The 25,844-nt window shown below is 35.9% G+C and overlaps 6 protein-coding genes across 10 annotated transcripts; 5 read left to right on the top strand and 1 right to left on the bottom strand.

The window, feature by feature from the left end:
- Positions 1–1,563: 1,563 nt before the first annotated feature.
- Positions 1,564–6,884, top strand: LOC140786208 (CBL-interacting protein kinase 8-like). Of its 2 annotated transcripts, XM_073134475.1 has the most exons (14): positions 1,565–1,893; positions 2,268–2,330; positions 2,404–2,475; positions 3,003–3,110; positions 3,191–3,265; positions 3,341–3,394; positions 3,552–3,677; positions 3,858–3,947; positions 4,482–4,604; positions 4,767–4,877; positions 5,008–5,124; positions 5,955–6,011; positions 6,137–6,211; positions 6,411–6,884. In XM_073134475.1, the coding sequence occupies exons 1-14, from the start codon at positions 1,735–1,737 to the stop codon at positions 6,504–6,506; spliced, it is 1,326 nt and encodes a 441-aa protein (XP_072990576.1). In that variant the 5' UTR covers positions 1,565–1,734; the 3' UTR covers positions 6,507–6,884. The 2 variants fall into 2 exon arrangements, with proteins under 2 accessions (XP_072990577.1, XP_072990576.1); XM_073134476.1 differs by lacking the exon at positions 2,404–2,475 and having other exon boundaries at positions 1,564–1,893.
- Positions 6,885–9,773: 2,889 nt separating this feature from the next.
- LOC140787311 (small polypeptide DEVIL 4-like) lies at positions 9,774–9,890 on the top strand. Its single transcript, XM_073136170.1, has one exon. The coding sequence runs from the start codon at positions 9,774–9,776 to the stop codon at positions 9,888–9,890; it is 117 nt and encodes a 38-aa protein (XP_072992271.1).
- Positions 9,891–11,685: 1,795 nt separating this feature from the next.
- LOC140787106 (small polypeptide DEVIL 4-like) lies at positions 11,686–12,160 on the top strand. Its single transcript, XM_073135877.1, has one exon. It carries the CDS (start codon positions 11,725–11,727, stop codon positions 11,839–11,841), a length of 117 nt encoding a protein of 38 aa, XP_072991978.1. The 5' UTR covers positions 11,686–11,724; the 3' UTR covers positions 11,842–12,160.
- Positions 12,161–14,684: 2,524 nt separating this feature from the next.
- On the top strand, positions 14,685–16,854 carry LOC140786946 (microtubule-destabilizing protein 60). The gene is made up of 8 exons (XM_073135671.1): positions 14,685–14,727; positions 14,796–14,837; positions 14,924–15,004; positions 15,363–15,479; positions 15,565–15,663; positions 15,817–15,876; positions 15,961–16,055; positions 16,506–16,854. The coding sequence occupies exons 2-8, from the start codon at positions 14,805–14,807 to the stop codon at positions 16,615–16,617; spliced, it is 597 nt and encodes a 198-aa protein (XP_072991772.1). The 5' UTR covers positions 14,685–14,727; positions 14,796–14,804; the 3' UTR covers positions 16,618–16,854.
- Positions 16,855–17,075: 221 nt separating this feature from the next.
- Positions 17,076–22,516, bottom strand: LOC140786866 (histone-lysine N-methyltransferase ASHH3). Of its 4 annotated transcripts, none has more exons than XM_073135565.1 (12): positions 22,381–22,516; positions 20,837–20,966; positions 20,105–20,207; positions 19,744–19,843; positions 19,229–19,307; positions 18,928–19,099; positions 18,749–18,829; positions 18,503–18,579; positions 18,338–18,428; positions 18,146–18,197; positions 17,979–18,063; positions 17,076–17,307 (listed from the first exon to the last, which is right to left on the bottom strand). In XM_073135565.1, the coding sequence occupies exons 1-11, from the start codon at positions 22,399–22,401 to the stop codon at positions 17,992–17,994; spliced, it is 978 nt and encodes a 325-aa protein (XP_072991666.1). In that variant the 5' UTR covers positions 22,402–22,516; the 3' UTR covers positions 17,076–17,307; positions 17,979–17,991. The 4 variants fall into 4 exon arrangements, 3 of the variants coding, with proteins under 3 accessions (XP_072991666.1, XP_072991665.1, XP_072991667.1); XM_073135564.1 differs by lacking the exon at positions 22,381–22,516 and adding an exon at positions 21,835–21,911; XR_012108710.1 differs by lacking the exons at positions 17,076–17,307; positions 17,979–18,063; positions 22,381–22,516 and adding an exon at positions 21,835–21,911 and having other exon boundaries at positions 18,152–18,197; positions 18,672–18,829.
- A 271-nt stretch (positions 22,517–22,787) lies between these two features.
- On the top strand, positions 22,788–25,020 carry LOC140787268 (uncharacterized). Its single transcript, XM_073136096.1, has 5 exons — positions 22,788–22,942; positions 23,645–23,698; positions 23,970–23,993; positions 24,089–24,131; positions 24,629–25,020. The coding sequence occupies exons 1-5, from the start codon at positions 22,913–22,915 to the stop codon at positions 24,754–24,756; spliced, it is 279 nt and encodes a 92-aa protein (XP_072992197.1). The 5' UTR covers positions 22,788–22,912; the 3' UTR covers positions 24,757–25,020.
- The last annotated feature ends 824 nt before the right edge of the window (positions 25,021–25,844 follow it).

The following is a 25,844-nucleotide window of genomic DNA, read 5'->3' on the forward strand; positions in this document are numbered from 1 at the left end:
ATCACATTCACGCAATTGCCATCGCAGCACAGCTGACCAAAGCTGCACCGTCGACCACACCGTCCACAGTTGAGCCAGTCGGTGTTGACATTCACGCACTGCCGCCTGCAACAGTCGGGACCAGGGCTTCCTGGGTTGCGACACACCCTAGGGTAGTTATCGCATGTCATGGGGGCTCTTGGGATATATTGTGCAAGAACACGACTAGTCCTGGCCCTAGGGTAGGATGATGCCTTATCCAGGCTAGCAGGGTAATTGTTATCAATGGCAAGAGAGGTAGCCAAAGCCATGGACAATGAAGCTAAGGTTATGAAGAAGTTCTTCATTTCTTTCTAATGGAAGTAGAGTGTAGGAGAAGTCTTTCCTTGTGTTAATGAGGATTACAGAGGGTGGAGTATTTATAGGGGAATTTGGAGGGCGGGAAGGTTGGCAGTTGAGATAAGAGAGGAGAATAGATGATGGTCTACATTCAAAATCCATGCAATGCATTTGCATGCTGTTTTATTTCAGAAGAGTTCAGTTGGTTCAAGCAATAGGAAGTTAGGCTTCTCAATGGAACGCTTAAAATTGGCCTGAGAAGTACATACTAGATTGGAAAGACAATGATATTTCTCTACATTGCCAGTCTATCCCATGATTTCTGTGGATTGAAAAAAGATTCATAGGTTCTATAAGGCAACAGTAAAAAGAGCATACCGTGAATATTTCCTATAGATTTGATGTCGTTTTATAAAAGGCGAGAATGTTTTCTGCAATAATATGTAAGTTGGTGATATGTGCAAAATAATATATAAATAGTATACTGGATTTCACTGATTATTACAATGTCAAGGTTAAGTGTTTTGACTACAAACTGTGATGGAAACACACCAAATTCTAAAACAATCCCTTTGAATCATCTAGTCTTTTGTCTTTGGCTGCTACGTACAAGAAACCGAGATACTTTTGCTGGATCTTAACTTACTCAATGCGTCCTTGTTTCTATCTTCACACTTATCAATGTAGATATAAGTTTATGGATGTGCGCAGTTGTAAGTGTTCTAGGAACTTGGGAAATGTGTGCCTTCTCATTGGGGTTGAAGAACACTTTTCCTCTTAATAGTTTCCCAACATTTGGATTAGTGATGAGAAGATACTTTTGGGTACAACTAATCCGAATTTAAATTGGAGTATGATAATTCTAATCTGATATGATAGGTAGAATACAACCCAAACATTTTGGTAAGAAGAGCCAACTATATCTTGACAAATTCCACCCTCTATTCTATCTATCCAAAAAGGTCAACTATGCCCTAATTACTGTCTTATTACTCCCCACAAAGTAATCTTCCATCAACGCGTAGCTTTCTATTCGGTCACAGGATACTAATCTACTTGCAAGTTGCAACATAAAATAGGTGGGCAAAATTCCAAGGAATAAACCTCATCAAATTAGTATCTTTTTTAAAAATTAGTGAGATTTTAATAGAATTTTTAATTATACTGTTGTTGATTAAATTTAAACCCAAAAAATACTCATATAGGATATAATATAAATAATATTGGAAGAAAAAATAATAAAGAAGTCCCCCTTTGGCTTTGTGCTCTTCCCACCACCTCTTTTATCTTTGTTCTTTTCTTTTTTCTGTACTTTCCCACTGCAGCTTCTAGTTTAAGCAAAGCAGAAGAAAGATATAATCGAGTATTGAATCGAGAGAGAGGGAGAGATTAGAGAGAGGAGAAGAGGAAGAGGAGATGGTGGTGAGAAAGGTGGGGAAGTATGAGGTGGGTCGGACGATAGGGGAAGGCACCTTTGCGAAGGTAAAGTTCGCGCAGAACACGGAGACGGGGGAGAGCGTCGCCATGAAGGTGCTCGATCGAGCCACTATCGTCAAGCACAAGATGGTCGACCAGGTTCGTGGGAAACAAAAAAGAAGAAGCCATCTTTCTCCTTTTGCTTTGTTTATTTTTTGATTTGTCTCTGTCGACAAGAATGCCGATAACCTATTTGCTGAAATGCGGAAGAGCTAAGAAGAAGATGCATTGATTTTATTCGCAGTGATTGAAACTGGCAAATATTGCTGACGAATCTGTTTTTACTCCTATATGAAGGTTTTTGTGACACCAGATTAACAACCAATAACCTTTTTATCATTTTTAAATTTATGCATGTACGGTAATTTCTCTGGAGATGGCTGTTTCCTCTTCTAGCAGTTATTGCATTAAGGGAACATGTTAGAAGAACAGCTGAGCTGAGGTGGTAATTTTGTTTTATTCCCCTTGTGCAGATTAAAAGAGAGATTTCCATAATGAAGCTTGTTAGACATCCCAATGTTGTTCGACTGCATGAGGTATGGGATAATCTTCGGCTTTCAACTTCTCACATTCTTGTTTGTACTAAGTATTATTTCTTCTGTTATGTAGGTTTTGGCAAGCCGAACGAAGATATATATAATCCTAGAATTCATCACGGGCGGTGAATTGTTTGATAAAATTGTAAAAACCCTAATTTCAAGGGATCATTTATGTTTTGCTTTACTTTCAGTTTACAAACCTAACTTTGCTTAATGTCTGTAGGATTTCTTTTCTGCCTGCATGTATCTGGAACCAAATTGTATATATTCTTGATATTTTTATAAAATAACTAGTTGTATGCCTTAGTCCTTCCCTTAGTCATTTTGTCAGTTTTACATGCAATTTACTAATCTCTGTGCACTTTATGTGGAGAGTTCTGAAACCTTTTGCGATATCTCTTAAACTAGGGTAATTGCAGAGGAGATACTGCAGTTTATCTTATAGGCATTATATATCTCTGTCCTCAGGGCTGTTAAATATTCTTCAACATATACCATTGTGCTACACATATTTCTCTACCATGCCTACAGCTGTTCACTGCTACACATATCCTTAATCCTTATGTCACATTTTAGCATCTTCTGATCTGTTTGTTCATTTCTTGTGACTGCACTTTAATATATAATTATTCTTAATTTGTATAGTGATGGGACTATCCAAATTTGCAGGTTCGGAAGGGGAAGCTTAGTGAAGCTGATTCACGGAGATACTTTCAGCAGCTCATTGATGGCGTTGACTTTTGCCACAGTAAGGGGGTCTACCATCGAGATTTAAAGGTGTTTCTTGTCTGGAATTCAAAAAGAAAGTGAAAACTTACTCTTGCATGAGGTCTAATTTTAATTTGCTTTATATACAGCCTGAAAATCTCCTACTTGACTCACAAGGAAATCTGAAAATTTCAGACTTTGGACTTAGTGCCCTGCCAGACCAGGTTTCTATTTTCCTTCATCTATTTGATGAAGATATATCTTTTTTTATTTCTATTATCCTAATTATTTTGATATAGGGAGTTAGCCTTCTACGCACTACTTGTGGAACTCCAAACTATGTGGCACCGGAGGTAACCATCTCATGAATTATGATTAGATCACTCCACTTGGATCTAAAATTTTGAGTATACTGTGGCTCTTATTTGATTGGTATTTAGTGATGCATTCCAAATAAATGTGCAAATGTGATATTTAACAATTTGGCATTATGGATGATATTATCATCAGGTACTCAGTCATAAGGGTTATAATGGGGCCATTGCTGATATCTGGTCATGTGGAGTCATTCTTTATGTTTTATTGGCTGGGTACCTTCCATTTGATGAAGTTGATTTGACCACCCTTTATAGCAAGGTATGATGCTATTTATAGATACTCTTAATTTTGGCAATGGACCAATAATTAAATAACTCTTTTAATTCTTATATGCTAATCTGCATATACTCTTACCTTGAAGTGCTGAAGTGGTGTCAGTACACGATATCAGTCAAAACACTGTCCTTACTGATCTTGTTCTGGTAATACTTCTTTCAGATCGACAAAGCAGAATTTTCTTGTCCATCTTGGTTTTCTGTTGGTGCAAAATCCCTGATTCACAGAATTCTGGATCCTAACCCTGAATGTGTAAGTGATTATAACAGTAATTTATTGCCTCTCATTTCTTGAATACAAATAATGCAATATTTTCTCAAATTAACTGAAGGTATTGTCTTGGTAAATTAGTGGATACTTCTTTCTTTCATGTGTCCTTTTAATATAACCTATATTTGGTAACATTAGAATTTAGAACACCACTTGTAGTCCATTGTGTGTTTGGTGTTGTATCTTAATGTAGTTTCTGCATTGAAACAAATTTCTGGAACAGTAAATCTCTGACTATTCTTAGGACAAAACTAATAGGATCTTATTTTAGATCACCTTTATTGAATTGCATGTTTCTCCTATTAGATTTGCACTTCTGTACTTCTGTTGGAGTTGACTAACTATTAACTGTTTGGGAAAAATATACTTTCTCTTCTTCCCTCTGTATATCTACAAGCTAATGGGACTATTTTCTGCTGCTGCTCCTTTACATGGTGATTCATATTAATGTGATACTTTTATCTTGGTCGATTGATACTTCATTGTATACTTATAAGTTTCTTCAAATTTGTGCAGCGTATCAGGATAGAAGAGATTCGAAATGATGAGTGGTTTAAGAAGAACTATGTTCCTATTAGAGAAGTTGAAAGTGATGATGTTAACCTTGACGATGTATTTGCTGCTTTTGATGATGCTGAGGTATAGATTCTTTCATGGTTACTCAGGGAGCTTGTCTCAACTTAGTGGAAATACATTTGTTCAATTTCTGAAACAACTGGAATATTATATTTCCTATAATACAAGGGCAGTTTCTCTGCAAGGGAGTTGCTTCTAATTTGTGGACTCTCCAATTTCAAGCAGGTATTTGAGAATTCTAGGAATGAAGACTTGGGTCCTTTGATCCTTAATGCGTTTGATTTAATTATTCTCTCACAGGGGTTAAACCTTTCAGTGTTATTTGACCGAAGAGAGGTATCGTTCTACATAAGATAACTATAAGTTTTTTTTTCCTTCTGATTTTTGCTGTTATAAAGAAATGAACTTTGAAATACTATCTGTGATATTATCTTTATGACAAGTTGATTCCTCATCTTCTTGACAGGATCCTGTGAAACATCAAACCCGATTTCTTTCACGCAAACCAGCCAGAGTTGTCTTGTCAACTATGGAAGTTATTGCACAATCAATGGGCTTTAAGACTCATATTCGTAACTACAAGGTGATTTTTTTTTTCTTCATGTCAGTCATTAAATAAATGCAGCTTCTTCTTTGAGCTGATAAATGAGATTGTATTCATGCATAAGCAATATTTGCTGGCATGCTACTAATGTTACCAAAATGAACTGCTCTGTTCTATTATATGATGTTGATGTTGGCAGTTTATTTAACAATAGCCTCATGAGTCATGACCAACAGTTCTAGCACAATTTCTCAAACCATTCCCTATTTGTGGTTCATTTGCAGTCCATTTTTCTTGTATGATTAAAACGTGATTGCTAGCGTGTGTGCATGTACACTACTGCAGATTGGAACTTTTCAAGATTTTGAAGTGAAAGTTAAACCTTCAGGAGCTTTAGGCAGAAGCTTCCTGCATTTTTAATATATAACTAAAATAATTCCTCAGAACTTCTTAAGCTTGTAAAGGTAGAATCTTTTCCTGCATAAGATTTGCTAAAATTTGTGCAGGTGGACTGCATGTTCTCCGAATTAAAAGCAGATATAAGCAGATATAATGAGTATAAAGGTTTTGTGTTTCTTTTATTTTTGGCAAGACGCTTGTCTTAATAGCAGAAGGAATAAAATTGCAACATTTTACATGACCCAGGTATCATATCCATGGAATATGATTCATATTCAAGATGCCCTGGTACATAAGTAATAGGAAGGCGATGCTTAGTTTCTTGTTATTAATTTCATTCCAGGATATGGATTTTCTTAATTAAGTCATCATTGTTTTCTTACTCTCTCTAGAAGATGATTATCAAACTAGACATGTTCTTTTCTTTTCTAAGTTGTTTAACTTACAAATTCGAATACGATAATCTCCAGATGAGAGTGGAGGGTCTGTCAGCAAATAAAACTGCTCATCTCTCTGTTATGCTGGAAGTGAGTTACCCTCCTGTCTGATCCTGCTAATCAATTAGTTATTGTTGGTGTTCCTTATCTGATGTTTTCAGTCCATTTGTTTATTTCTTTGCTTCGTTTTCTGAATCTCTGCAAAATTAAAGCAGATATTTGAAGTTGCTCCATCATTTTTCATGGTGGAAATTCAAAGAGCAGCTGGAGATGCTTCTGAGTACATCAAGGTTAGTGCTTTTGCAGTTTCATCATTGAGTTTGTAAAAACCTTTAGCAGATCATGTTATAATTCTGTTCCATGTTTCTTGTTTCCATCATTTCAATGATACCTCCAGTCAACGAATTTCCTGTTCAATGTGATACATTAACATCTAGACATATATACCTTTCTGTTAGACAAGCCTGATCTTTCTTATTTGATTTTCAGTTCAACAAGAACTTTTGCGGCAAACTGGATGAGATAATCTGGAAGTCACCTGCAGAGAAGAGTAAATCAAGAATGACCAGGACTATGAAGAACTAAAATCAAGTGACTGATGACTATCTTGTATATTGTTCTCTGCCACAGTATCCGATCCTTGCTAATATTGTCAGACATACCAATGCTGGAGTTTGCAACTCACTCTGTTATTTTGTCTTTCAAACTAGGTACCATTGTAGATGAACTTTATTGATTTTGATAGGCCTCTCTGAGCTATACTTTGGCTTCAATTCTTTTCCAGCGTTACTTTTTATCCATAAGATATTGTCTGCTGGCAGTTCTGATCTAGGACTGTTACAGATAAGCAATGCTATGACATGTAAAGTTATTACTATCAGCTTCTTGAAAGTTAATGTAAATTAACAGAATACTCATTGTTCGACTTGATAAAATGCAGTGTTATTATTTGTATCTTTGAAAGAGGATGCTTGTATACGTGGTGTAAATTAACACACAACTCACTGTCTATAACTTCCATTCTTGAGCGAAATAGACAAGAAAGAAGAAAGAAATCCTCAGATGCAGGATCAATCTTATATAAAAGCATCCACGCATTCACTTGTGTTTTTAGGAAAATGGCCTTGTAGTACTGTCTTTTATTTCATTAGCCATCTGTTCTATTCTGCCAACTTATGCTGACCTGTCTTCAATTGTGTTGTACCTATAATTTTTTTCAGGCTCCTATGAGGAATATAAATAAAATTTTATCACAATCACAGAACATAGCTGTTGGGATGTATCATGTATGTTAACAGAAATTACCACAAAGATGTGACACTGTTGGAATTCTTTCAATAAAAGAGTAAAGTTGATTTGAAAATGCGAGAATAGATTATTAAAAAAAAACAAGCTACTAATACAAAAAAAAGAGGTTAAATATGTTTTATTATGTATTTATACCTAAAATTATTTTACACTTCTATACTTCAAAAAGTCTAAGATTAATTTTTATATTTTACGATTAAAACGAGACCGTTAGTTTTTTTTAGACTTAATTGAATGTCGCCAAAATAATTAAAATATCCCACCATGTTTGTTAAATAAGACACGTAGTCTTTCTAATACTGTTAAATAATAAACATAGCCATGATGCTCAGTTAAATTTGACATAAAAATTAACAGTCTCACTTTAGTCATAAGTATAGAGACTAATTTGAGACTTTTTAAAATATAAGAGAGAAATATTTTTGAGCATAAATACAAAGTGGTAAAATATATTTAGCCCTTAAAAAATAACTCAACTATACAAAAACTAACTACCAATTCGGTAGGGACAAAAGAAAAAAATAAGGTACATTGTAAATATGCCAAGCTATACTCAGTCATGCCAACATATGAGCATAACTATGCATCTGCGAATGATGTAGAACCTGGCTCTTTGCTCTCTCAGAGTTCTACTTAGCCTTCCTCTCTGTTTCCCTTGGCTTCCTACCTTCATGAAGGCCATTACTAAATAGTCAACTTAATGAACAAAAGTGGACGAAAGAGAGATAAGAAAACAGGAGACTTACCCTTTGAAGGGATTCATGGGTTTTATATAGGCAGCAAATGATAGGGTAAACTCAGTGACACGAACTCCCTCTCCATTACACATGTAGCCTAGGAGACAAGGCTCTGGAAATTTTGCAGCTTATTTATACTTCTTGCCTCTTTGTCTAAGCAAACATAGCTTGTTTTAATTGGTATGGGAGCAGTAGACTTGTAATATATGGAAGATGTATACCTTTTTGAGAGAGGCCTTATTGATCATAAAGTAATTCATGGGGAGAAAAAAAGAATTGTTAGGAGTTGCAGTAAATTTACTTTGTGAGGTATGTTAAACATTAGAGGTCCATAAAACTCCAATATAAACCATGGTTGCTTCATATATTTCTATATATCAAATGTAGCTTAGTAGTTGTACTAAACCCTGGTACTCTTGTTCCCTATCTTCCATCCATAATTAAAGAGTTAGTTTTATAATCTCATTGAAAGCCCACAGGATTAGCAGACAATGTATGTCTGGGGAACAAATTACCTAATGGCTGCGCCGCACTGTAAACAAGGATGTCATCTTTCTTATCGGCAGCCATTAGTTTCCATTCAAAGTTTCCAAGTGTACAAGTACCCTTAACATATTAATTCCCCCCCCCCCCCTCCTAATGGATATACTTAGGCCTTAATTAAGCATTGTTTAACCTAAAGGAGTTAAAATATGTAGCTTCTTGTAGACTAATGCATGGACATGAACACATAGGAGAAACATGACTACTCTTCCAAAGAGACTCAATTAGCTGAACTGGTAGCATTTGTGCATTGGAGTTGTAACAAGAAGGCAAAACAAGTAACTATCAAGATTAACTATACTTATATTGGCTTTGCATACATGGATTTGTGAGCTATATAAAGAGTCATGCATTGACTACCTGCAAGTTAAGAAGGCTTGTACTTGCAAAGATGTCAAGAGGAAAGGAGCATGAACCTGCAATAGATATAAGCAAATATTCTTTATGTCCAAAGTTGCATTTGTAGACATGGATGACAACTTAATATTAAGCGCGATGCGGCGACTCATCATTTAACATTGAGTTTTATAATAATTTTGGATGTAATTGCTGCAGTCATTTAGCAAACATCAAGCAAACAGTTGAACATAAAATTTGTGCATGTCCTCCTCATTAACAACATGGTTATGAACAAGTACTCCAAGTCAAATAGTAAGATATAGATTAAGTTCTTCTGAAGCTACCTCTGCTCTTCCACTATCTCTAATTCGAAGCAAATAGCTGTTCCTCAAAGTCTAAGTGGCAAGATGAAAACTAAAAGATAACTTTGCAAAGGAAGTCAATTACTACAAGAGACAGCAAACTCTCCTATTTGTTTTCTTTTAGTTCTTGGGTTCATCAAATTAAACTAGTACAATGAGTTAGGAAGCCAAGCTCCAGATTTAAATGTAACATGAACCTGAAGAGCTTTCAGCAAATTCTTTCTGCGATCCAAGCTTGCCTTTGAAGACAAGGATGACCACTTCATAAGTAAGTAGGAATAAGTACTCAAAAGTCAAATAATAAGATATTCTATTCTTTTGAAGCTAGCTATAATGCATCACTAGATTAGTTATTAAAGTCAATGGCTTGTCTCCTTAGCAATGAAAGATAAATTGAATGTGAGGAAGTAGAGTTTGTTGTAAGGGAAGTCCAACTTTGCTTCTCTATATAAATGGCAGTCTCCCTTGACCCTAACAAGCTCAAGCCAATTGCCCCAAGAGAACAAGAACTCCTAATTGATTTTTTTATTTTATTTTGTAGTTCATCAGATCAAGCACTCACTATGATACTAAGTGGCCAAGTGAAGGGGAGAGGACTCAGCAGAGCTCTGAGAAAGCAGAGAGCTAGGCTTTACATCATTCACCGCTGCGTCGTAATGCTCTTATGCTGGAATGATTGACCTCAATGATACAAACACCTCTATTTCTTTGATCATTCTATCTTTCAACATTTTCCCCCTCCATTATAGTGGAGGGTTTGGTTTAGCCATTCTATCTGTACATAAGCTGATACATGAGTATCCAGACTTTTTAGGAGGGGGGGTCTTCTTCTGTTCTTTATGTTGCTTGCCTTTAATCATTGGCAAGGTCAAACGAGATCAATTCTCCTCTTGTACAATGAGAAAGTACTCTTAACAGAATCAATCAAAAGAAAAGAAAGTACTCCAAGAGGGTATTAGTAACACATCCTTAGATAAATATTCTCCTTCAATCTACACCATCTCATGATCAACTCTTATTTCTTGATCGAGAGAAATAATATATGGAACTGAATATTAAAAATATTTATTGCTGGCATAATTAATCACACTAAATTTTGTGTGCATCTCAAAAATACTATAAATTCAGGCCTTTAACATTTTATTGCAGTCGGAACTGGCGAAATATTACATACCCATTGCATATGATAATTTGAAGAGCTTTAATTGGTAAATAATATGGTAATATTTCATATCATCAAAATCCACAGTCATTGATTACTACTTCCAAACAGGAGCTTATCCACAGAACTGAGCCTTGTTCAGTACTATTTTCATTTATTTATGAACCACTACTGAGGAGAAAACAATAATCTCTCTAACAACAATCACAACATCATCAAAAGCAATACAATTTAAATAACGAATCTAGCTTGCAATACTCTATACAACTTGACGGCGTGACGACAATGTAGTTATGACATATTCAGTACAAAATGTATCAGCGCAATTAAAGCAAGATCCAATAACAAAAGCTCAGTGCTTGGCATCCATATGTAAGAACTGACTAATCAAAGCTCAAAGCTATATCCTGTTTATTTATCAAAAATGAAGAGCACCCTACATTACAGCATAACGACAAGCAATCAGAGAAAAACAAAACAACAAGAAGATAAAGAGGAAACATTCAGCCGAAAGATTCGCCACTCCTCGCTAAGTTGCCAATCTTTATCTCGGTTATCGATGTTTTGTCGAAAAATCACGTGCCAAGTAGGAAAATTTTAATCCAGGTCTCTCAGGCACTCTGCCGTACCGAGCTGTGGAGGGCCATAAGGACAGCAGAGTGCAAGTTTAGGATTTGATTAAGCAAGTGATTAATTAATGTGTGAGTAAGTGTTTGACAGCTAACTACTGTTGGGAATTGGAACACCTTTTTTTCTTGGGAGACATTAATCTAAAAGCTTGCTGTCGAGCTAATGGAATCTTGGCTCCTAGTGCTGCTATCGAACTTTTAGCCTGATTCTTGAACATAACAGCTGATAAATTTTCCAGTAAATTCTTAGCCAATCGGATCTTGAAGACTGCTTTCCAAGATTTGCATGTCAGAACACACGAATGGCCTATGCCACCATGTAATGTGCATCTAAGGAAGCATCATTTAATGAGTGCTCTGTATCTCATATATGTACACAATGCCATCTCTATCCTAATATCAAAGGGCTCATCTGAATTCCTTCAAGGATGGCATATCATAATATAGTCAAAGAGGCAGGAAATATAATAAAGAAGAACCAAAGAGTTGAGAGTTGAGAGGATTGTCCCCTGGGCAGTCACCAAAGTACTTGAACCAAGAGGTGCACGTGGGAATGGAAGTGGGGGACAGTTCCTAGACAAAACCCATCACCCGGGTTGGAGATGATGAATACTAATAATGATAATAATGTGGATGCCCTTCTCTCTATATAAAGAAGCCTCCTCATCAATCGCAACCAAGTTATCTAAAACTATCTACACCTCACCTCAGGAAACTACAAGCATGAAAGGGAGCCATGGGAAGCCAAGAGGAGGGCTCAGTAGAGTTGTCAGAGAGCAGAGAGCCAAGCTCTACATCATTCGCAGATGTGTAGTTATGCTACTATGTTGGCATGACTGACCACAAAGTTAATTTCTCATAGTTTCTTTTTCGCCCCCACTCTTTGTTTTTCCTCGCAAGGAAATAGTGGGATAGTGGGCATTTTGGGGGGTAGGGGTTTGGTTACCCACATAAATTGTACATACTCTGTTTTTTGTGGGTAGGTTTTACCTTCTTTCTTCTTTTTTGTCTTGCCTTTGGGAGTAGACAAAAGATGTGACAATCTTCTTCTTCTTTTTTTTTCCCTCTTGTACCAAATGAGAATTTGATTCCAAGAGGGATTAGTAATACAATGTTACTTTAGAAATTCTCCTACTGATGATGTTAATGTTTGATCAAACGTTGGTGATCTTCTAATTTTATCACTTGCCACAAGTTAATTAATTAATATGTTAGTTGCTTCCGAAAGTCCACATTGGTTGGTAAAATCTTAAATCTTATTAGGTAACTATTTAGTTACCTAATAAATCACTTCAACCCCTTAACAACCTATTTGATGATAAGATCACAAGCTCTAGAAAATTTCAAAAAAGTAGGTCTAACAATGTTAGACTAGGATATTGTAACACCATGGTGCATCATGGCATTACCCAAAGGAAAAAAAAAAAGGAAAAAAAGAAAAAAGAAAAAGAAAAAGAAAAAGAAAAGAGGGCTCTTTCAAAGCACCACCACCATCATCATTTAATATATGAAAAGTCCAGCTCATATTAATCAAAACTCAGTCAAAGAGTTAATAAAAGAGTTAAAAGGAGGCTTGTCTCCTAGTCCTTTGGCAATCACACAGTGTACTCTTGAGGTGTGCACGTGCGACAACTCTGAGACAAACTGATGAGGAGTTGGGCCACTGCCTCCCTTCCCCATTTCTTCTCTATGCCTCTGTTCACTCATTTGCCTTGTTAACTTTAGAAATAATTTTTATTATTATTTTAAAAATACAACTTCATATTTTATAATAGTTAATATTTTAAATATATAAATACTATTTATTAAAATTATATGTTATACCGCACACTAAACCAATTATCAATTTATCATTGATATATGTTCTAAATTAAAAAAATATTTATCATAAATTTGATAAAAATATTTTTTTTTTCATCTTTTCTTTCACTTTATCACATCAAATAATTATTATATCTTTATTCTAAAATTCTAGTGAATATAAGAATAATTATATAGTATATAGTTTTACTTTGCCCATCTTCCTTTACCTTCCTTAATGCAAAGTATATAATTTTAGAGAATCTCTAGACATGACAGTAACAGAAGCAGATTCAATTTATATGGTTGGTAGATGCAGAGCAGCCAATTGTTATAGAGTACTCTAGTAGTATATTTGGTCTCTTAGTCCAACCAAGTAGTTGGACTGGGGAGAGGATTCTCTGCAGCCTTGAGTGTAGGAATTTCATGCCATTGTACCCTTAGAAAACCCATAGTTTCGCCGTAAATTGAAATTCCTGCAATCTCCGCTGCAGAGGATCCACTTCGAGGGACTTGGCCCATTTATAAAGACTATGGCTTAAAACAATTCCCAAGCAATATTGTGGAGAAATTGTTTGGTGGTTGGTAGTTTGGTGGCTTGGCTCGATTCGGTTGATGGCTCGGCAGTGCAGTTAGCTTGAAAGAACAGCTTGACAACGCAACGGCTTGGAGCAGGTTTCGGCGGCGTTTGATTCGAAGCAATTGTTCGGCGACGCATATGGCTTGAAGCTTAGACTAGATAGCTAAAGAGTTCGGTGGGGCCTAAAGTGCCTCTGTATCTAGGGAGGGTTGGCCCTTTGTCCAGCCCATATCTAGCCTTCGGGCTCATGAATGATCAAAAAAAAAAAAAACCAAGAGTTGGTAGGTATCTTGCTCATGACGAAGGAGGTCATGAGTTCAACTCCAACCCCAAACAATATTATGAAGAAATTGTTTGGTGGTTGATAGTTTGCTGGCTTGACTCAATTCGGTTGATGGCTCGACAGTGCGGTTAGCTTGAAAGAACAGCTTGACAACGCAACGACCTGGAGCATGTCTTGGTGGGGCTTAAAGTGTCTTTGTATCTAGGGAGGGTTGACCCTTTGTTCAGCCTATATCTAGTCTTCAGGCTCATGAATGATAAAAAAAAAAAAGAAGCAATTCTCAACAGTGTTTAAGATAGAAATAATAATTCGACCACAAATATAACTTGAGTTAACCTTTAATCGCCCATTTTCTAGCCTTTTAGCTCTTAAATGACAAAAACAAAATTAATTATAACAACATAGAATCATCTATATATATAAAAATACACTATCATTGCTAACAGAAGGATAATAAAGAATAAGTGAGTACCCTACCTACTCAGACATATACGACATATGATTCAATTTCTAGCATATTCTGTTTATGATTTCAGCCTACAAACAGACAGCATTTATATTTGAGGCAGATGCATCACCAGACTCATTAGTAATCTTATTTGCAAATTAAGTATCAACTAAAGTCGGTTACATGATTGTGCTGCTTGGTATTATTTTTATCTTCTTCTTTCCAATTTTCTCCTGACCAAATGAGTGGCTTGATGGGGCCCTCCTAAGAATTCCAACATCCGTTCTCAAGACATCATAAACTATATATATATATAAAATTTGAATGAGATTCTGTTGGCAGTTCAGTGTTAAGGTAGTTACCATTATAAAGGTCGAGGGATTGCTTAGTTGTGATACAACAAGATTGACGTATGAAAACCAACTCTGATTAGTGACACAATGGTGGAAATTTCAGTCCCACCTTAAAGAGGGGAGTTTGTTGCAAATGTTTGCTTGATGGGAGATTGTATCAGAAAGTTTGGTACACTGAGACTAAAACTGTTAGAAAGGTTCTCAATGAATGAGATCTTGAAGGAACCCATAATGGCGGGTAAAGTGGCAACAAAGTTGAAAGGTATTCCCTTAACTGTACTCTATTTAGACTGCTATATATTGCCCCCACTATGAAAGGCTTCCTTACAGGACCCAAAGATGGAAGACACTAACAAGTTCTCTGCTTCAAAGGTTTGAGAGTTTGCTGCAACTTCTAATGCAACAATTTTTAGCTGGTTAGACTAATCTAGGGATTGGATTTTGTGCTATTCTTCAAGCTCTCAAAATTTAGTCCCAACTCAGCAAGGAAATGCCAGATAAGGAGTGGCCAACCTCTGCCATGTAGACTTCAAACTGAGGTATAATGTTTTGACAACCTCTAAATTTATATTCTGTTCTAGTTGTGAGGTCTAGCTCCAGTTCAGTAACACCACTAAGACAACAATCGTAACTAACTGATTGTATAAGACATTTCCATACAAGAACATCACTTTAGAACCACTTCTCAGAAAAAAAAAAAGAACATCACTTTAGAGAGCCATCAATATCATGGTCTACATCTACATGCACATAAAGTGTAAATATCACTTGCAAAATTTCATGAAAAGTATGTACTTTCTATTGGGTTGCATAGTTTAATGAAAAGAAATCTCAAGCTTTATGATAACTATGTTGGATAAAGCAAACAGATAAATAACTTTCTAATAATTTCCACAGCAACGAGGGCAAAAAAAAGAGCAAACACTTACAAGAAGGCAGCACCTGGTCTTTGCAGAGGTGAAACAGCAGGTTCCTACTGCACAAGGTTTGCTATTGACAACTGAAAGGCCTCAGGTCATCCCGCTTGTCCAAAATTCTTACTTGAAAAACATGAGTATTGGCTTATTATTGCTGTAATATCTAACACTTTGATCTACAGAGTTTACCGAAACTGCTAATAAAAGAGCAGAGTAAGCCACTGAACTTTAGGCTACACACTGAGCAGAGGGCAGCAAGGCGTGCTGGATACAATGATCTGGTGATGCTCTAATTAATATGACCAAAACATATCTCCTCCATTCACAATAAGATATGTTATCAAGAAATTTGATGCATCAAGAAAAGCAATACCCTACATATACTGTTTCCTTCATATCCTTATTCCTCAACTACTAAAGTATGAGGTTTGCAGGTTACAAGCAAGATAAATTCCATGGAGATCCTTAAAAGATTTGAGGAGAAGATTCTAAAAGTATAATATCTATTTACTGGTTATTTCAATGACCCTATATCATATGAAGTTTTATTATCTTACAGCATAAGAAGTATGGCGCAGGTAATAGAAGAAGAAGAGATCAAGATTATGAGGAAGGAGATGGTTCCTAAGGCCCAACTGATGCCCATATTTGATAGGCCATTCATTCCACAAAGGTAGTATAATACAGAATTGAAAGTACTAAAAGCAACTTTAGCAAAGGATCAATTCATATGGCCATAAGGCCTGCAATCATGTACTTTCTGGTCATCTGTTTGGGTCATGGAAAGACTCCCAACAATGACAGTGAGACTAGGTACATGAGACATCTTTCTTTGACAATATCCCGCATTGGCGGGATGTCTAATGCACTTGGATGATCTTTTACTTGGGACACATACAATATTGATTGTTGAGTTGAGTTCCTAGATATATTCTACAGAATTATGAATGAAAAATGTAACGTAATGATTGAATTTTGTTCAGCACAGTTCAGTATGGTTAATAAATAGTACAATCTGGCTACTTATATTTGATAGCATAAATTAAATGGAACAAAACTTAACAATTTTTAATGGTAAAATAAACTACTGCCTTTTGTATTTAACCTTTGAATTGCATGACAGGTCAACAAGACCCTTGACAGTTCCAAAGGAACCAAGTTTTCTGAAACTAAAGTGCTGCATTGGTGGAGAATTTCATCGACACTTTTGCCATAATGCCAATGCTATCAAATAGTCAGCTTAATTAAGGACTTCAACGAAGCCTTTAGCTTTCTCAGCCTTATTCCTTTCTCTATATCTCTCTGGATCTCCGTTTGTTTCTTATTTGGTTCAAGATGTGGCATTGGTCTATGTACAACCAAATGTCCGTAGACAAATTATTACCATAGGAAAGCTTTTGTATGTTTTAGACCATTGAAGCTATTAAGGAAATACTGATAAAAGTATGCTCACTGCATGCATTTTCTATAAATATTGAGGTGAATGTAAAATGGCATTCTTTCCTTGCAATTGTAATTTTATAATGACCATTCATTTATAATTTCCTACCTAACCTCTCTTCTCTCTCACAATGTCACAAAGAGGGAATGCAGACAAGTATGTTCTCCCCCTCAGTGCAATAGCAGTAAAGAGAAGAGTAATAAGAGGTAATAACTCTACAAAACAGTTGCTTATCTGGATATTCTGTAATGATAAAAAAAGCTTTCTCATTTGCATAGAGTATGGTCAGAATATAAAAGATAGACAACAATTGTAGCAGCAACAGCTCAGAATAACAAGGAAGCAATATAAGAAATGAATCATAATGACAAGACTTAGTTACACTTGAATTTCCCCATTATTCATGTGATACAGCAGTTCTGAGTTTGAATTTTGGTAATAATGAACAAATGAGCTATTAGTACACTGAAGCACCATGGAAATTCTGCACAGTACCGGAAACAATCTCTGTTATTATACAAGATAAGGTGGTGCAGGGAACAATAATCAATGCCTATATTATCTCCAACTCTACTAATTTGTAGAACAGTTACAAGTTGTAACTAGGAAAATCACAAATGAGCAATAAAGTGCATATCAGACACATTCAAAATTCAGTGCCATGTCACATCACTCCACCCCCATTATATGTTAATCAATATGTTCAGCAGAAGAACTAGATTATTAAGTTTATAAGTTAATTTACCAAAAGATCCTTTTTTCCATTCTGAGAGGACCAACAGGAAGTGGAGAAAACATTTTCCTTATAGTTCTAAATGATTCCCGGTATATCTGATGAGGTTTTCATTACGAACATAATTAACTAGAAAAAAGGTGCTTGAGGATCTCTGATGTGGGGAAAACACCTTGGTAGTTGCAGGTCTCAAGATGGGTATATTTCACCATGTTGGTTCCATACTTCTAGAACAAATTGATCAACTGTATTATAACACAGATGAAAAATGCCCATAGGAAGTTAGGAACTAATAGATTTATATGACCAACCTTAAACCTGATAAGAGTACTCTACAAATGAACACGAGATTCCTATCCAAAGCAAAGAACCAAACAACAGAATTCATCAAGATATGGTCATGGTTGGGAGGGGATATTTACCTCCTAAGTGCAATCATAGAGGTAGGAAGTCCCAATCTTCCTGTGACAGATCAAGAATGTCTAAACTTCCATCAACATACATTATCTGTCAAAAACTAAACAGAATAAGTCACAGACTAAGTATCAGCAACTCAGCAAATCATTAGTGGTCAATAAAACTCTCTTACAGTATGCCTTCCAGAGAAACTATCAAAATCATATATATATCCTCCATGGTACCTGAAATATTCACACCCATGCTAACTAAAATTCTCAGAAGATTGGTGATATTTACAGAATTACATGGAAAAGGAACTTTGCAGCATTAGGTCTTCCCATGAGATATGCAGTTTCTGAGATGAATAGTTGATAGACCAAACCTATTATCCCGACGCCACACACGAACAAGCTCCCCGACACAGTTCTGAAATTGCGTCTTCCTTCTATCAAGAAGCTCGTGATGTGAACTTCCTGAATTGCAACACATTACATGTTGGTCACGTAATAAATAATGCTCCTTAAATGAGTATGAAGAAACTACTCACTTGGCTTGTTGCCAAGTTGTTGCCTGCAGCTCAGAGCACCACAATAACAAACTTGATCTGCTCCAAATTGGACAAACCTGCAGATTCCATGAGATGATGAGAACCACCAAATAACAGTACTTTGTAAGACACCATAACAAGAAGCTATAAAGTGAATCAGGTTGTGTACCAAGTACCAACAATGAAGAAGCAATCTGATACAATAATGTCTGCTGAGATAGTAACATCTCAGAAGACTGAACATACTTGTAATCATAGTTTACATCCTCGCCTTTTTGTATGTCACGAAGAGCAAAGATGCCAACTCTAGTTTCCCCATCGACTCTCCTGCAACAGCTTATGAAGCTATGTAAATGCTTTTATACTATTGATGGCTATCCAGAGAAAGAACAAAATACATACTAGGAGATGGAGGACAGAACTACCATTTCTGCATTTCAGTATTTGGTTCACAGCTGTGGTTTATAAACCTTGATCTGTTTCCTTTGTTTGTTGCATCAATCACCATATCATGATTCACTTCGCACAGATAGAAGTTGGTATCTCCTCGGTGCTTCATTTTCCAGAGTCTTTCCTCACAAGTTTTGTCATCAATAACTATATATATAATCAAATAAGTGACTAGTGTACATAAGACATAAACTAGCAAAACCAAAGGAAATTAATTCTCCAGGGATCATTTCAAGTTATTCTTTTCTAGTGAACAATGTTAAAAGAAATAATTACCTTCTCCCACGTACTCTATAACAAAATCTCCTTGCTTTATATCTTCCTCTGCAACCAAACCAAGACCACAATTCTTTGTCTAGAAGAAAAAAGAGAGGACTGTGAAATTTAGAAGACAATAAAATGATATGATTCTTATTCGTGGAACAAAGATAGAAAGTTAGAAACTTGTAAGGCTTCAACTGAATGTGCTATAGTACAAATGCATAGAACTCTCCACAATAAATTTTTAGCTTGAAACACTATTTAGTCGAATCCAACATATTTGAGAAGAAAGTTCCACTGACCCCCTCAATATGTCAAAATACATATAACTTACAATGTACAAGTTATACTAGAAAGTCAGGGAACTTGATACTTCTCTACCACAAGAATGGCATTCAGGCAGAAGATTTCAATTCTTGACAATTCAGATCACTAAGTTCTACAGATTCATTTCAACTTCGTCAAAATTAATAATTTTAAGACTAAAGGTGCTTTTTAAAAACAGTGGACGGTTATAAATAGGACTGTACCTTCACTACTTTCATTTTCTTCACAGCTCTGTGTTGGAATGGTTTGTTGACACACTTACTACCACATTTGCAACTAGATGAACAACTTGAGAACAGCATCCTGTTAAACAGGAAGAAAAAAGAAAAACACATTGAATCCTCAAGATAATGACAATTGTTGAATTATTAATATCTATAATTATATTTATATAATTATCTGTGCATATAGGTGTTTTATTTTTCTGCTTTCTCAACAAGTACTCAGGTGTAGAAAATTTAAATCCAGAAAGCTACATAATAAACACAGATCCAGTTCTACTACTAGTTCGTGACTCGCCCAGTAAAATAGAGAGCTAAGAAATGGTTGGAAATGAATATTTACCCACAAAGACAATCTTCATCACAGGCAACCAGTGATCCCAAAGAAGAGGTGCAGGAGCAGAATATGCCGTCATCTTCGACCCGTCGTTTGGTCAGATAGATGTCTTTAGAGGATCAAGGTGAAAAAAATCACATAAAGAAGGAATGGAGTATACAGATAAATAGATTTTTGAAGTGTCATGAACTTCACTCTCCATAAACAGGTGGTGATCTATTACAGTATGTACACCTTTATTATTTCCTTGGCCAGTATTGTTAAGGAAAATGTGTAGCAGGATTCTATATTCTGGATCTATTCTTCAAGTTAAAGAGAAATAAAAAAAGATATGCCCAGGTTGAAGAGTGATAATGGAGTAGAATTATCTAATGTTCTCTCACAGTACTGGTTATTGCAGAGGATGAACTACGGCCACTGTTATAATCAGTTTCCACAAAATATAGATACACGCTGTGTTGAAGATGACAAAAATAGATTTAGGCCCCAATCTGTCCCAAGTAATTACTTTTATTAGTTCAGCATCAGAGATGGAATTAGACAGGGAGAACACTAACTCAGAAGTCAGAAATAGTGTCATGATCTATATCTTAATAAAGATAAATTTCTAAACGTTACATATAAAAATTTGGATCTTAATTAGAGAAGAGATTAAAAGAACATTATTAGCAAACAGTGTGAATGACTGGAGAAATAGAAGTTAAAACTATAAGGTTTAAACCATGGTTTTGTGGATACTTCGCTTTATTGGTGTATAATGTGTAGACTTCCATTCTTTCAGTGAGCATGGGATATCAAAATCAACTGGACCACTCAACTCCTTGATCATTTCTTCAAACATGTGCTCAATGCTATGTTGCTCATGCTTCTGCTTAGCAAAGACAAAAGAGAATGTTAACACCAGTTCAGTTATTGATAAAACTATACAGGTCAGGTTAATAAATGACAAAATAAGCATCATACAATAAGAAGAAGAAGAAAACTAAAAAAGAATCAACAGAAAACTGAACATGCACATATATATGAACTTAGAGGATGTCTAAAATTTGTTTCATCCAATTTTTTTCAAAAAAATATACCTAGTACTGTGATTAAGAATCAAATGATTTGATTATTTAACAACATTGAGTACAACTACTGCTGAAAACACAGCCACGATGGCGTCTACTGCATCTGTTCCACTCAAAAGTTCATCACTCTGATTTGACTTGGCAAAACAACTAGATTTCCTATTAAAGAAAGCATGATACCAATCTACTTCATCGAAAAGGACATCATGCAACACATGGTTAGGGAGAATAAAATGTATTTTGTAGTTACTCCTGTTGTTGGAGAAGTTGCTTCCATGAAAATAATGGTACATTAGATGGTCTACAGGGCAAGACTTACCGTCACACTAAGTGGCTCCCTCATTATTATTAATACCATGAAACAAGTTTACACAGTGATAACTCAGGAACTAATTACAAATATTGGAGTTGGGATAATATTAGAACATTGAAAACAAACAGGTGGTGAAAAGAATGCAGAAAACCATATCTATGCAAAAGAGAGAAGTGGAACAGACTGGGAGGAGAGGGGAGGGGGGTTATAGTCAAGTTATTCATTCACCTGTGAGGTCTTGCCTATGCTAGAGATAACTATAGAACAATTACAGAGGTCTTTATAAGAAAGTTGAAATACAAAATGGACCAATGCTCGTTTTGGGCCAACAATCAGAAAGATAGAACAATTACAGTGGCGAAGGATTCCTCGTTTGCAAAACATTTCAGTTCCGTCATCTGCAGAAGAGCACATAACAAGAACCGCAAAGAGAAACAGCCCAGAACCTAAGATATGGCTCTAAATTGCGACGTCAAGAGACAACCACACAAGGAGGGGCATCTCTTGTAATGCTACCATACGAAATCAAGAGACCCAACATTCGTAATGCCTGCAAAGAACGCTATTATCAACCGATCCCCAATCCCTTACTAGATAACCAGTCATAGACGAAGAACGAGGGATATTTATCAAGAAAAACCTTCTAAATTTGTAACTAAGTTAGCAGCAGAAAGTTTTGGAAGATCTACGACAACAAAAAAGGAAAAGAGAAAACTCATCCAAGAAATCTTTATCAAGAAAAATCCGCGTATTAAGTTGGCAGCAGAAGAATTTGGAAAATCCACAACAACAAGAAACGAAAGGAAAAAAAAATGCCCCATCCAAGAAACTGATACCTTTCTCTTCCGAAATTTTTTCGAACGGCATCAATTTCTTGGAAAGAAAGGATCAAAACTCACCTTAATCTTGGTTCCGGGCATGGCGGTGGGAGTCGAGGGCGAGAAGGTCGAAAGATCGCGTCGGTTTTGAATTGGGACAAAAAGGGAAACGAAGAGGAAAGAGGAAGAGGAAGAGGAGGGAAAATTTTGGGGATGAATTTTTTTGATGCTTTCTTTCGGATCGGGTGGGGATGAGCGTAACGGAGATGAACCGAATCGATAAGGGGTTTCTCCATTCACACCCTATCTTTCACTATTTTATATTTGGAGCCTTAGTACAGTTTACATTTTATTTTCAGAAAACACCCCCACCATTTAAGAATTCTTTCTTTCATTTGTTTACAGCAAATTTTATTAAAATTTGGGTGTTTTTTTTAATATCATTATCTGCGTTTCCATATCTGCACGTGCCTCTCACGTTCGCCGGTACCGGTTGTAACAAATGGACCAAACTCGTCTTTCTAATCTCACGCTTCATTTCTTAATCTCTACCCGCCATTAGCGTTCGTCTTCTCCCAGATTGGAGCTTTCGAATTCCGCGTGCTGTCCACTCATGGCGTCTACCGATCCCACGACTCCCAAGGTCGGCAACCGAAACCCTAACTCTAGTTTACTTTTTTCCTAGATCACCCATTTCTTGAAGAATCCAGGGACTAATTTGTTGCAATTGAAACTTATTTCATTCTAGTGAATTATTATGGTTTTATATTGACAGATGCATGGACTGTAACTGATGTCTCTTTTAGTTATAGTACTGTGCGTCAATTGTGCTTGTGGTATCTACTCTGGAGTTGAAATGGCTAGGTTTTTTAATTGTTCAGATTGGTCAGAACAATAGTAAGCCAAGATTTTTATTGAATCATTCTCGGGAGGATTGTATTGTTGCCTTCAAAGCATTACCTTGTATAAGAAGTTATTCTTGGTGTCCTTAGGAGTGAGATAATATAGACTGTAGTCCAGCATGTAGTCATACGCCTTACTTTCCTGAACTTGTTGGTAAATTTCTCTATTGCTCGTCGAGCTTTTGTAGGTTGTTTAATTGGATGTCCTTTGGCAGAATAATCTTCACAGATGAATTGTGCTTATGTTTTGTGTATATAAAATAGTTGGATGCCCTTTTTTCTGCCTTTCTCTTTTTCGTATTAATTATTCTATAAAATGTTTGCAGTGGTTTTAGCTATCTTATGAAGCTCAACGAGCCCTTTTCCTCAATACTTGGGTTTAAGAAGGGTTTGGTTTTATTTGTTCCTGTTATGGTGATGGGTTCTTCTCATGTTAATGGCAGGATGAACTAGAATCAGGAGATTCAAAACAAAGTACAGCAGATATAACAGAATTTGTGAGTTCCAAGATATTGACTTTACTCACAAAAGAATTTTTTTTCATTCTTTTTTGCCCAAAAACTCTTGAAAAACAGAGTGGATACAGATTTTGTATCTAATTTGAAAAAAAAATATTTGCTCATCTGTCTTGTGAAATCATTTTATAATTTGGAACTTGATCTTAGAAGAACTAAGCTTCTATTCTGGTGATACTCTCTTTTTTTCTTTTTTTTCTTTTTTTTTTTGGGAAGCACTATATGACAGTAATTCTGACTCTTGCTTTTCCAGGTACAAAATCTCCTTATGCAGATGGTGAGATTTCTTTTTTCCTCTCTTCATCCAGCATGTCTTTTATCAATACATGCTTATGTGGGATACTTTATGCTTAATATGTGAAAAATTTGCAGCAAACTAGGTTCCAAGCAATGTCTGAGAGCATTCTTTCGAAGAATATCCTCATGAACAGCTTTGGTGATATGCACCTTACTCTTATAGGTTCATCTGTTATCACTGTCCTTCATTGTCTTAATGACTTCTGATGGGCAAAAATCTTATGAAGCATTTGATTTCACTAATTAAGTGTTTCTTCCATTTTTCCGTTCTTCCCTCTATGATAGTGAAAACTAAAAAGTTCGTTATTAGCTTCTCTCAAATATTCAGCGTTTATGTATGCTAGCTGACTTATGCATCTCCATGCATGCAGCATACTGATGGTCTATATTATTTATCAAGCTAAATTTTCCTTTTGGATTTCTTGGAGAAAGCAATAAGGCGTGATTAACTTTGTAAATGTCTATATTCCCCTTTTGCCTCACTTTTGGCAGAATTTGCTCTTTACATTTCTCTCTTTCTCTTGATTTTTACAAATGATTGGGGACATTCATCCATTTTGAAGTTTTTAACTCTGCAAATGGATTATTCTTTTGTTTCTTAACACTATGGTGCACTAGATGAAATGGGAAGCCGCATCGATGATCTGGAACAAAGCATCAACGACCTAAAAGAGGAGATTGGGCCAGATAGTGGATCCAAGGTAAAGCCGGAAGAGAGCAAACATGCTGAAGGATCTGTATAAGACTTACAAATATCCAGTACCGGTGAGCTGAAATGGCATGGCCCTTTTAGCTTTTCTGAGATTAAGTCCTCTTCTGGATCTCTAGATGTTGTCTCAGATCATATTGATACTTAAGTTTGTCTAAGCCATTTAACCGTAATTAGTTTCTCTCTTTTCAGCTATAACTTGTAACCTTCATATTTAAATTTTGATGTTTTCTCTTTTCTGTTTGTGACTTGGAAACCTTATATACAAAATGCTATGATTCTCATCTGTTGTCATTTATGTTTATACCTGTTTGCCATTGTTGAGAATGTATCGTTTATCATTGAGCTTTTGCTTTTATTTATTACTCCCTTTTGCTTGAAGAGGACCCCTTGTTAAAAAAAACAAAAATATCCAATATGTATCAATCTTTGGGTACTTCCTCTATGTATCTGCTGCAAAGTTATATACATAGGGTATGGGTGTGATCTTGGTTCTACTGGGAAGGAATGCCTTTTGACTGGAGAGAAACAAGCTAGAAGAATGGAAAGAAAAATGCCTTTGTGCTGGAGAGAAACTGAAATAACTAATCTTAGTAAAATGAAGAAATCTGTGTTCACTTCCATCCAAGCTTGGTTTGTATTCTTCACAACAATCTTAAAAGAAATTTTCCTCATAATGGGAAGATTTTGCCTAGTAAAAGGAAGGGCTGAGTTAGGTAGGTTTGACATGTCAGTTTATACCTAGCACCATAATATATTGGTGCATAAGAAATGACAGCACCTTATGAGAACTAAAGAACAAAGCAATCCAATTTATGATATTGCTTTGATTAGTCAGCATCATATTCTTAAATCTTCTTCAAAGTTGGAGGCCTGTTCTGGGCATATGCATTTCATTGATTGATTACTGGTTGCTGAAATCTATGCCTCAAGATGTTCAGATTGCATTTAGATTATAAGCTGCAACTAGAGAAAAATTATTCCAATTTAACTATACAAGTAATATAAAGTTGTATACCTCTAGGTGTTTGAGTTGCCCACTGGAAAGCTGGATTGCCCAGCTAAAAGCAGATCTAGCCAGCAGATCTGAATCTAGAACTAGACTGTACTATAATACTAAGG

The sequence above is a fragment of the Typha latifolia genome, chromosome 4, assembly GCF_019914945.1.
Source record: "Typha latifolia isolate L0001 chromosome 4, TyphaL0001v2, whole genome shotgun sequence".
In the NCBI taxonomy this organism is placed as follows: Eukaryota; Viridiplantae; Streptophyta; class Magnoliopsida; order Poales; family Typhaceae; genus Typha; species Typha latifolia.